The following is a 12,900-nucleotide window of genomic DNA, read 5'->3' on the forward strand; positions in this document are numbered from 1 at the left end:
TTTCAAGAAAGAGGATGGTCAGGAGTATCCAGTGCTCCTGGGAGGTCAAGACTAAAAGTAGATTCTTGGCTAAAAATAGACTCTCTGATTTGGCACCATATTGATGATCCAGGCAAGAGCCTTTGCATCAGTGTAGTGAGGTTGAACATCAAGTTGCTCAATGGTAAAGAATCCGCCTGCTAATGCAGGAGACACAGGAGACTCAGGTTCAGTACCTGGGTTGGGAAGATCCCCTGGAGGAGAAAATGGCAACCCACTCCAGTATTCTTGCCTGGAGAACCCCATGGACAGAGGAGTCTGGTGGGCTATACTCCATAGGGTTATAAAGAGTTAGGCACGACTGAGCGACTGAACACACAAAAACCTATTTCAGGGAATTGAAAGTCCAAACTCTATAATCATATGCTTGGTCTTTCTGGTGACCCTATAGCGATCCTGAAGCTATCTAGGGAATCACCCAGAATCTCTCTATTAGCATAACAAAGACATTCCTGTGACTGAGAAAATTCCAAGGGTTGTGGAAGACCTGTGTCAGGAACCCAAGGCAAAGACCACACAAATTATCACACAGTAGTGTACTGACCACAGGGAACTCATCACTACAAAATTTCCTGGTAGTATAGTAGGCATTCAATACATTTTTCCTTTGTGAATGATTGTCTGGGTTGTTCTGTTGGTCTAAATCAGAGTTATGAAAATTACAAACTGCATCCAGATTTGGACTTGCCATTTTTGATCCTGTGGTACATTGATTCCATACCATTAATAATAATTCTAATTAGGGAATGTATATTTTAGGAAGACATGTTTGGTTCCACTGAGAAATATGACCTTATTACTAACTAGGAATTTGATGGCTGCTGCTCTTCAGTGCTGATAGGTATGCTGTGGTCCAAAGAGTTAGATAATTTCTCATTAGGATTATGATAGCTCCATAGAAATTTGCCAGTAAAAATTCTAATGTAATGTGGTGATTAATGCTTTACTTTTTTTCAAGTAATCTTCCTGTTTGAGGCATCAACCGGAAAACCAATGGGAGACGGGAAGTTTCTTTCTCATAAGGTGATGGATATTAGTTAGCTATGTTTAATGTAAATAGTTACTTACTTCTTTTCAAAATCAATGTTTTCAGACTTCCCTGGTAGTCCAGTGGTTAAGACTTTGCACGTCCATTGCAAGGAGCATGGGTTTGATCTTTAATTGGCAGAGTTCCATGTGCTCCATGGTGTGGCCAGAAAACAAAAATTAAAAACAAAACACTAGGAGCAGAATTAATGTTTTCATTTTAAGGAGGAAAACATGGAGATTAGTTTTATATTTAAAACCAGTGTGCATTCTTAGAGTATTTTGCCGAAAAATGTCCTAAAGATAAAGCACTATTAAATTCTGTAATGGAAAGCTATATGTATGCAAATTAATTGAATGGAAGAATCTGATGTATGTTTTTGTTCAAGCTCTTTACTCCTTTTTTAAAAATTATTATTTGTTTTATTTATTTTTGACTGTGCTCATTCTTCATTGCTGTGCACGGGGTTTCTCTAGTTAAGGCACATGGACTTCAGTAATTGCAGTGCATGGGCTCAGTAGTTGTGAGTGCGGTACCCCACAGCATGTGGATTCTTAGTTTCTGGACCAGGGATCGAATTCATGTCCCCTGCTTTGGCAGGTGAATTTTTAACCACTGGACCACCAGAGAAGTCCCTCTTTACTGCTTTTCAATAAAATATTCTATCTTGATTAAACTTTTAGCACATATAGTATCAGTAAATAAAAATGTGTTTATACCTCGATACAGCTTACACTTTTTCCATTGACCTGGTCTAGCCCTTTTTTTTTAGGTTTTAAGACTGTAGTTAAACTGAAAAAAATCCTGAATTGTGAGCTGTTTATTAGTTTCTGACTTTTAGCCTTAGAACAAATAAATGGCACCATTCCATTGAGTTATCCTCCAATAAGTGATATATTAGGGTTAAAGATGTTTTTAACTTTACTGTTCAGTACTACTAGTGAGGTGTTACCCTATATTTTATTTTTTTCTTTTTGTAATTATTAGTTGAATAACAAATACAGTCAGTGGTTCAGAAATGGAAAAGCAGTCAGTGAAAAACTATTCCTGATGCACCTGTCAGTTTAGTTCCTTTCCACCAAATAAGTAGCCATCATTATTAATCTCCTTTTACCCTTCCAGAGGTTTTTAGTGCATACATGGACAAAATGGGTATATGTTCCTTTCTCTTTCTTTTACACAAAGATGACATATAAGTCTGCACTTTGCTTTTCTCATGCAACATTCTATTTCTGGAAATTTTTCCATATCAATAGATATAAGTACTTATGCAGTCCTTCTTCCTGCCATAAGTATAACATTTTATGGATGTATCAAAATTTGTTTAACTTGTACCCAAATGATGGATACAAATGGAAGTGTATTTCAGTTTATAGAGTTTCAAAGATTACATTATTTTATGGTGTTCTAATGGGCATTTTTCCCTTGTAAATTAAAAAATAAGTAATTACACTTTAGCTTTTGAATTATTTGTATATTAGCAGTTAAGTTATTTAGCAGGGACATTTTACCATTATAAGTAGGTAAATGATATTTAATTGATCTTTAAATAAACATATGTTCTTGTAAGTAAACAATTAAAATAATCTGGTGTAAGCACTAAAACTAATCCAGAATTTTCATTCTTTAAAAATTTTAGAATGAAGTTTTGGAAATTGCTCTGGATCAAAAGGGACTCACCAATGATAGAAAAATTGCTTTCATTGATAAAAATAGAGATCTCTATATCACTTCAGTGAAACGATTTGGGAAGGAAGAACAGATTATCAAACTTGGTAAAATAATTGTAATACACTTAAATTTTTTATTATTTTCAGTATTCTTAGATCTACTCTATATTATACTAAATAGCTTACTTGTTTGAATGAATCTATGAATAATGCTTTGGTCTCCTAATATTTCTTAGCTATTTAATTCCATTTTGATAGCAAGTCTTTAGCTGCTGCAACTAAATTGGCATTGAACAAAAGACATGCAGATTGAAAATACAATGGTTCTGGGTAAAATGCTCAAATATTTCCATAAATCTTTATGTGCATTTTTGCACGTTTTCACCATCATAAAATACTCATACCTACCAGCAGTTAGTTGTGGTCTTATACATCAGCTAATTTTAAAGATATGTTTTTAATACTTATATAATGGAAATAATACATTAACATTCTTTTTAACATAAGGAACAATGGTACATACTTTGGCATGGAGTGATACGTGCAATATCCTTTGTGGACTTCAAGATACTCGATTTACAGTGTGGTATTACCCCAATACGGTTTATGTGGACAGAGACATTTTGCCTAAAACATTATATGAAAGGGATGCAAGGTAACATTTTACTGTGTGGGATTGTTTATTGTCATCAATAAAACTAACAGAGTGTTGTATTTTTGCTTCTAATTTCATTCCTACAAAATAATCTTTTATGTTATTTAGTTAAATTATTCAGCTAAAGCTAATTTAATGAGATTTAAGTGACAGAATGAAGTTGAAAGTATTGATGTAATACTATTTATTTATATGTTTCTTAAATGAATATAATTTTTTCTTATATGATTTTCAGGTTTACTGTTGTTTAATGGAAACTCAGGTAGTTTTTTCAATGTGGTTTAATTATTTTATTTTAGGCACTCAATATTTTTCTGTGATGTACAATTTTATGACAGCCTTTACTCTTTCCCATTTTATCATTGACCTTGAAACTCTCAGGAATGAATGTATCTCTAGAATTGAATTTAAAATTGATATTAAATATAGAAAAAATACATAAAGTTATTTAAAAGTTTTTTTTAAATTTTACATTCTTCAGAAAATAAAATGTATTTATAGTCCTAAGTTCTCTAAGAAATGGCAGGGAGATCTCTCATTCTTGGCAAACTAGGAATACAAAGGCTTCTCAATGCCAAATCTTAGTTTAACTTTCAAATCTATTTTGAGTTCATTTTTAATATTTAAGCTCACATTAGCAAAACCAGAGAGGCATCATGTAAAAAAATTAGCTAATGAAGAGAAGTTAGTCTCTTTACTGAAAATTCACCTCCTGTTATTATGTTCGAATCAACTTTTTAATGTTTGTACTTTCAAAAGCTGAAGCTAAGTGCTTTAATCATTTGTGTGATTTACCTTAATTCTTAGGCGAAAAGATCATTTCAAATGCTTTTAGGCATAGTTGTCAAATATGTAATAATTTTTGTCATGTTAAAATGTTTGTATATTTTGCTCTAAGTGTACACAGCAAGTTAGATTCCAATATTTATTTGAAGATATACATTCTCCCTGGAATTAATTTTCTTGGGGTGCATTTTGGAGATTGTGGATTTCATACGTATGTTGGGGTCAGCTCCCAAATTTAAACTGTATGAAATTTTTTGCTCAGAATATAAATTGCATTTTGCCTTTTTTCAACAGTGAATTTAGTAAAAACCCCCATATTGTGAGTTTTGTTGGAAATCAAGTAACTATAAGAAGAGCTGATGGCTCTCTGGTTCACATCAGCATATCACCATATCCTGCTATTCTCCACGAATATGTAAGCAGTTCAAAATGGGAAGATGCTGTAAGACTTTGTCGTTTTGTTAAGGTACTTTACATTTCAGATCCACAGTTGTATATATATATTGTGTATTAGTTTATACAATATCTTTTTGCAAAAAGAAATCATAAGAGCTAAGGGTTGGAAAAATTGTCAACAAGATCACATCTTTTTTTTAAAATAAGTGATGTCATGAGAGAGAGATAGATGTTGCTGTGTGATTTATTCTCTGAAGAAGCGAGTAGTTTCTTCTTTCTGGTACATATAAAAACCTTTCATGGAACTTTATTTAAAAGTCAGATTCCCAGGTTCTACCCCCAAGGTCTAATTTATTAAATCTAGTGAGCCTGGACATATTTTTAAGTTCCTCAAATCATTTGTATAGCTAAGGTTAAGAACCATTCACTACTTTAGATAGCATTTTCCAACCTAGTTGAATTAAGTATTTTCTGAACATGTTTGACCACAGAACTCTTTTATTTCACATTGTTTAATTATCTTAAAATACACTTTTGTAAAAGGACATTAAGATGGTTTTCCTTACAATGTGTTATTGATGACAGTCTGCTCTAATAGCATTGTCTGAAAACCTCACTTTTTCTCTGGTTCCCTGCAGTTGCATTCTTTGACATCTCATCAAAAAGACTGGAGGGCTTATAACCTTGAATTATCATTAATGTGTATCATAAGTTCTAAAGTAAACCTTTTTTAATTAGAAATGAACATTTCACAAAAAATTTATTCAAAACTTTCTCTATGTGTTTTGAATATGTGAACAGCATCAGTTCAGTTCATAGTGTCCAACTCTTTGCGACCCCATGAATCACAGCACGCCAGGCCTCCCTGTCCATCGCCAACCCCCGAGTTTATTCAAACTCACGCCCATCGAGTCAGTGATGCCATCCAGCCATCTCATCCTCTGTCATCCCCTTCTCCTCCTGCCCCCAATCCCTCCTAGCATCAGAGTCTTTTCCAATGAGTCAACTCTTCGCATGAGGTGGCCAAAGTACTGGAGTTTCAGCTTTAGCATCAGTCCTTCCAAAGAAAACCCAGGGCTGATCTCCTTCAGAATGGACTGGTTGGATCTCCTTGCAGTCCAAGGGACTTTCAAGAGTCTTCTCCAACACCACAGTTCAAAAGCATCAATTCTTCGGTGCTCAGCTTTCTTCACAGTCCAACTCTCACATCCATACATGACCACAGGAAAAACCATAGCCTTGACTAGATAGACCTTTGTTGGCAAAGTAATGTCTCTGCTTTTCAATATGCTATCTAGGTTGGTCATAACTTTTCTTCCAAGGAGTAAGCATCTTTTAATTTCATGGCTGCAGTCACCATCTGCAGAGGAGCCCAAAAAAAAACAAAGTCTGACACTGTCTGCACTGTTTCTCCATCTATTTCCCATGAAGTGATGGAACCGGATGCCATGATCTTCGTTTTCTGAATGTTGAACTTTAAGCCAACTTTTTCACTTTCCTATTTCACTTTCATCAAGAGGCTTTTTAGTTCCTCTTCACTTTCTGCCATAAGGGTGGTGTCATCTGCATATCTAAGGTTGTTGATATTTCTTCTGGCAGTCTTGATTCCAGCTTGTGCTTCTTGCAGCCCAGCATTTCTCATGATGTACTCTGCATATAAGTTAAATAAGCAGGGTGACAATATACAGCCTTGATGTACCCCTTTTCCTATTTGGAACCAGCCTGTTGTTCCATGTCCATTTCTAACTGTTGCTTCCTGACCTGCATATAGGTTTCTCAAGAGACAGCTTAAGTGTTTTCCACAGTTTATAGTGATCCACACAGTCAAAGGGTTTGGCATAGTCAATAAAGCAGAAATAGATGATTTTCTGGAACTTTCTTGCTTTTTCGATGATCCAGCAGATGTTGGCAATTTGATCTCTGGTTCCTCTGCCTTTTCTAAAACCAGCTTGAACATCTGGAAGTTCATGGATCACATACTGCTGAAGCCTGGCTTGGAGAATTTTGTGCATTACTTTCCTAGCATGTGAGATGAGTGCAATTGTGCGGTAGTTTGAGCATTCTTTGGCATTGCCTTTCTTTGGGATTGGAATGAAAACTGACCTTTTCCAGTCCTGTGGCCACTACTAGTTTTCCAAATTTGCTGACATATTGAGTGCAGCACTTTCACAGCATCATCTTTGAGGATTTGAAATAGCTCAACTGGAATTCCGTCACTTCCACTAGCTTTGTTCGTAGTGATGCTTTCTAAGGCCCACTTGACTTCACATTCCAGGATGTCTGGCTCTAGGTGAATGATCATACCATTGTGATTTTCTTGGTTGTGAAGATCTTTTTTTGTACAGTTCTTCTGTGTATTCTTGCCACCTCTTCTTAATATCTTCTGCTTCTGTTAAGTCCATACCATTTCTGTCCTTTATTGAGCCCATTTTGCATGAAATGTTCCCTTGATATCTCTGATTTTCTTGAAGAGATCTCTAGTCTTTCCCATTCTGCTGTTTTCCCTTATTTCTTTGCATTGATCGCTGAGGAAGGCTTTCTTATCTCTCATTGCTATTCTTTGGGACTCTGCATTCAGATGCTTATATCTTTCCTTTTCTACTTTGCTTTCGCTTCTCTTCTTTTCACAGCTCTAAGGCCCCCTCAGACAGCCATTTTGCTTTTTTACATTTCTTTTCCATGGGGATGGTCTTGATCTCTGTCTTCTGTACAATGTCATGAACCTCATTCCATAGTTCATTAGGCATTCTATCTATCAGATCTAGTACCTTAAATCTATTTCTCACTTCCACTGTATAATCATAAGGGATTTGATTTAGGTCATACCCGAATGGTCTAGTGGTTTTCCCTATTTTCTTGAATTTAAGTCTGGATTTGGCAATAAGGAGTTCATGATATGAGCCACAGTCAGACCCTGGTCTTGTTTTTGTTGACTGTGTAGAGCTTTTCCATTTTTGGCTGCAAAGAATATAATCAATCTGATTTTAGTGTTGACCATCTGGTGATGTCCATGTGTAGAATCTTCTCTTGTGTTGTTGGAAGAGGGTGTTTGCTATGACAAGTGCGTTCTCTTGGCTAAACTCTATTAGCCATCGCCCTGCTTCATTCTGTAGTCCAAGTCCAAATTTGCCTGTTACTCTAGGTGTGTCTTGACTTCCCACTTTTGCATTCCTGTCCCCTATAATGAAAAGGACATCTTTTTTGGGTGTTAGTTCTAAAAGGTCTTGCAGGTCTTCATAGAACCGTTCAGCTTCAGCTTCTTCAGCATTACTGGTTGGGGCATAGACTTGGATTACCTTGATATTGAATGGTTTGCCTTGGAAACGAACAGAGATCATTCTGTCATTTTTGAGATTGCATCCAAGTACTGCATTTCAGACTCTTTTGTTGACCATGATGGCTACTCCATTTCTTCTAAGGGATTCCTGTGCACAGTAGTAGATACAATGGTCATCTGAGTTAAGAGATCCCCCATGTCCAAGGTAAGAGAAACCCAAGTAAGATGGTAGGTGTTGCAAGAGGGCATCAGAGGGCAGACACACTGAAACCATACTAACAGAAAACTAGTCAATCTAATCACACTAGGACCACAGCCTTGTCTAACTCAATGAAACTAAGCCATGCCCTGTGGGGCCACCCAAGATGGGTGGCTCATACTGGAGAGGTCTGACAGAATGTGGTCCACTGGAGAAGGGAATGGCAAACCACTTCTGTATTTTTGCCTTGAGAACCCCATGAACAGTATGAAAAGGCAAAATGATAGGATGCTGAAAGAGGAACTCCCTAGGTCAGTAGGTGCCCAATATGCTACTGGAGATCAGTGGAGAAATAACTCCAGAAAGAATGAAGGAATGGAGCCAAAGCAAAAACAATACCCAGTTGTGGATGTGACTGGTGATAGAAGCAAGGTCCGATGCTGTAAAGAGCAGTATTGCAGAGGAACCTGGAATGTTAGGTCCCTGAATCAAGGCAAATTGGAATTGGTCAAACAGGAGATGGCAAGAGTGAATGTTGACATTCTAAGAATCAGCAAACTAAAATGGACTGGAATGGGTGAATTTAACTCAGATGACCATTATATCTACTACTGTGGGCAGGAATCCCTTAGAAGAAATGGAGTAGCCATCATAGTCAACAAAAGAGTCCAAAATGCAGTATTTGGATGCAATCTCAAAAACGACAGAATGATCTCTGTTCGTTTCCAAGGCAAACCATTCAATATCATAGTAATCCAAGTCTATAACAGCATAGCCACGATGAAATTTCCACATCATTAATTTATTATTTTTTTCAGTGCCAGGCTCAGCAATCTTTTATTTTACATTAAAATATAACCTTGTTTTATTTTAATTCAGCCATGTAGTTGAAATAATTGTTCTCATATTTCACTTTAGGAACAAACCATGTGGGCTTGCCTAGCTGCTATGGCAGTTGCTAATCAAGATATGACTACTGCAGAAATAGCCTACGCAGCAATCGGTGAAGTAAATAGTTTTTACTTACTTTTGTGTGTGTGTGTGTGTGTGTGTGTTTAACTGTAATTTGTTACTGTATACTTCAAATATTTTTCTTTTTTTTTAGATTGATAAAGTTCAATATATCAATTCTATAAAAAATCTTCCATCTAAAGAATCAAAAATGGCCCACATATTAATGTTTAGTGGGAACATACAGGAGGCTGAAATTGTTCTTCTTCAGGCTGGCCTTGTTTATCAAGCAATTCAGATCAATATTAATCTCTACAACTGGGAAAGGTAATAAAAACATTTTTCATCAATTCCAAAACCTGACTGATCTTAATGTATTCTTCTGTCTACCAGTTAGTAAATTACATTTTCCATTGTACTTAAGAGTTTCCTGATATCATATAAAAATTTATTCACATTTATATTCATGAGTCAGTTCAGTCGCTCAGTTGTGTCCGACTCTCTGCGACCCCATGGACCGCAGCATGCCAGGCTTCCCTCTCCATCACCAACTCCCAGAACTTGCTCAGACTCATGTCCATTGAGATGGTGATGCCATCCATCCATCTCATCCTCTGTCGTCCCCTTCTCCTCCCACCTTCAATCTTTCCCAGCGTCCGGGTCTGTTCAAATGAGTCAGTTCTTCGCATCATGTGGCCAGAGTACTGGAGTTTCAGCTTCAGCATCAGTCCTTCAAATGTATATTCAGGACTGATTTCCTTTAGGATGGACTGGTTGGATCTCCTTGTAGTCCAAGGGACTATCAAGAGTCTTCTCCAACACCATAGTTCAAAAGCATCAATTCTTTGGCACTCAGCTTTCTTTGTGGTTCAACTCTCATATCCATACATGACTACTGGAAAAACCTTAGCTTTGACTTGACAGACCTTTGTCAGCAAAGTAATGTCTCTGCTTTTTAATATGTTGTCTAGGTTGGTCATAACTTTTCTTCCAAGGAGCAAGTGTCATTTAATTTCATGGTTGCAGTCGCCACCTGCAGTGATTTTGGAGCCCAAGAACATACCATCTGTCACTGTTTCCACTGTTTCCCCATCTATTTGCCATGAAGTGATGGGACCAGATGCCATGATCTTAGTTTTCTGAATGTTGAGTTTTGAGCCAGCTTTTTCACTGTCCTCTTTTACTTTCATCAAGAGGCTCTTTAGTTCTTCCCTTTTCTACCATAAGGGTGGTATCATCTGCATATTTGAGGTTATTGGTATTTTTCCCGGCAATCTTGATTCCAGCTTTGCTTTATGCAGCCCAGCATTTGCATGATGTACTCTGAATATAGGTTAAATAAGCAGGGTGACAATATACAGCCTTGATGTACTCCTTTCCCAATTTGGAACCAGTCCATTGTTCTATGTCTAGTTCTGTTGCTTCTTGAACCAGAACTGTTCAAGAGCTGTTGCTTCTTGACCTGCATACAGATTTCTCAGGAGGCAGGTAAGGTGATCTGGTACTCCCATCTCTTGAAGAATTTTCCACAGTTTTTGGTAATCCGTACAATCAAAGTCTTTGGCGTAGTCAATAAAACAGAAGTAGATGTTTTTCTGGAACTCTCTTGTTTTTTCAATGATCCAACAGATGTCGGCAATTTGATCTCTGGTTCCTCTGCCTTTTCTAAATCCAGCTTGAACATATTTGTGAGTAGCCTGTGATAAAAGATTTTTGCCATCTGTGACTCATGATTAATTAGATGTTGTCTGTGAAGAAGAAAAGAGAGTCTAAGATGGCTCCAGAATTTCTGATTTTAGTAACTGGATAGATGGTGGTAAGAATATTAGCAGGTTTGGAAGTGATGTTGAATTTGAAATATTTATTTAGAGATATGTGATAATAGTTGATTATTAGACATGGATCTCAGGAAAGATTTTAAATAGAGATGTAGATTAAGAGTCATCAGCAAACGGATGGTAGTCGAAGCCAGAAGGATGGATGCAATTGCCTGGGGTGTGTGTGGAGTGAGAACACATCAACTCTATTTGCGGGATGGGTGAAAGAAGAGAAATTCATTGAAAGGTGGGGATGAAGCAGTTAGACAGCCAGAGAGAGGATCCAGGAAAGATTTGTTAAGCTAAGAAAGACAAACAAAAGGATTTGTATCAAGGAGTGGTCAGTAACCTTCCCTGCCAGCTTAGCTGTTGGGACAGGTTGCTTTCTGAAACTGAGTGGCAAGCTTCTCTTTTCTATGGCATAGTATGTTTCTCTGTTGTTTTTCTTCAGGTATATATCTCTCAGTGAATAAGGTTGTAGTGTTTATATACACCTGAAGTTACTGTGTTATAAAGTTGGCATGTTGATTTTTTCAACATGAAAATGTCTTTCATCATCTTTGTCTCTCTCTGTGCTTAAAAATAACCACTAATTTTTTAATTACTAGCCCCTTATAATTCTCTTAGATTAGAATTTTTATAGAGACCCTGTCTCTATCTTCCCCTTGAACAGGAATAGTAAAAATGGTTAACAAAAGTAACAAATGATTTTGGTATGGACATACTATGGTCTCTTTATTTAATTTATACATTTATACAGGTCAGCCATTCTATTTCAATGCTTTATTTACACAAATCTGTTGTCATTGTTTAGCTATACAAAGGATTGTGAAAACTATTTTAGGTTCTACAAAGATGAATAGACCTTTGTTCTTGAGCTCAATTGAGTCATAATTCATAAATATTTGAGTAGTTTGGAAAGTATAAATAATATTTTTTAAACTATATTAAAGAACTGATGGAAAATTGTACATATCATTACTAAACTATGAGTTTCATGAGAAATGGCGAAGAATAGTGTTTATAGCATATTCTCAATTGATACTTTTGAGAAAATATTTATGTTGATAAATTTTAGGCATTACTATTTATACAGCATTCTAAACACCATACAATATGACAAATATTTTAAAAATCATCTTTATATTAGAAAGCTTACAACCTATTTAAGAATTCCATTTTATTGTCATTAATAATAGTGAAGCTTCTACTTATTGATGCTTATGATGTGTCAGAATTGTGTTCAGTGCTTTCCATATATCATCTCACTTTGTTATCACAACATTATACAAATGAAGAAGTTGAGGATTATTTGTAAGTATGTGGCAGATCTAGGATTTGAACCTGAGCCTTCCAATATCAAAGCGGACCTGAATTTTCTATTATTACTGCAATAAAGTATATACTGCTGATACTACTACTTACATTGTTCTGTAGGATTGATGTTTATCTCTTTTATTATTTATCTTTGTAAATTTTTACATTTACAAAGATTTTAGATTATATACTTCTTGAAGGATAAAAACATTTTATCATTTTATATTATCTATGAACATAGCAGGTACTTAATTTCATGCTGTTAATCTTTATGCAGTACTCAATCATTTTGCCATACACTTCCCATGCAAACACTGAATGTAACAGTGTGTAAGTGTCGGAGCAGGTTGATGAAGCAGTTTGCCTCTGATGGTTTCTATTGATGGCCTATAATACAGCCCTCTGAACATTTCTTGTACCTCCTTCACCTAAGTGAATATCATGTCTTTCCAGAGGACCCTCCTTGCCTACATCTCAAATGAAGTCAGTTTATCATTTGCAACTCCACATTCATTAGGTCTGGATGTGAGTGATGGCTCAGCAGTAAAGAAATTACCTGCAGTGCAGGAGACACAAGTTTTATCCCCTGGGTCGGGAAGATCCCCTGGAGGAGGGCATGGCAGTCCACTCCAGTATTCTTGCCTGGAGAATCCCATGGACAGAGGAGCCTGGCGGGCTACAGTCCCTGCGGTTGCAAAGAGTTGGACATGACTGAAGCGACTTAGCATACCTAGGCAAACATCTTTACTTGTCCTGTAAAAATCTC

General features: G+C 36.4%; 1 protein-coding gene across 5 annotated transcripts in view; it reads left to right on the forward strand.

The window, feature by feature from the left end:
- IFT80 (intraflagellar transport 80) overlaps positions 1–12,900 on the forward strand; it is a 130,662-nt gene that overhangs the window by 95,490 nt on the left and 22,272 nt on the right. For all 5 annotated transcript variants that reach the window (XM_060405278.1, XM_060405276.1, XM_060405273.1 and 2 more), the window contains 6 exons: positions 998–1,062; positions 2,706–2,841; positions 3,244–3,391; positions 4,472–4,643; positions 8,968–9,057; positions 9,155–9,327. In XM_060405278.1, the coding sequence (XP_060261261.1) occupies positions 998–1,062; positions 2,706–2,841; positions 3,244–3,391; positions 4,472–4,643; positions 8,968–9,057; positions 9,155–9,327 (784 nt within the window). The remainder of the gene's footprint in view (positions 1–997; positions 1,063–2,705; positions 2,842–3,243; positions 3,392–4,471; positions 4,644–8,967; positions 9,058–9,154; positions 9,328–12,900) is intronic.

Source organism: Ovis aries, chromosome 1 (assembly GCF_016772045.2).
Source record: "Ovis aries strain OAR_USU_Benz2616 breed Rambouillet chromosome 1, ARS-UI_Ramb_v3.0, whole genome shotgun sequence".
Taxonomy (NCBI): Eukaryota; Metazoa; Chordata; class Mammalia; order Artiodactyla; family Bovidae; genus Ovis; species Ovis aries.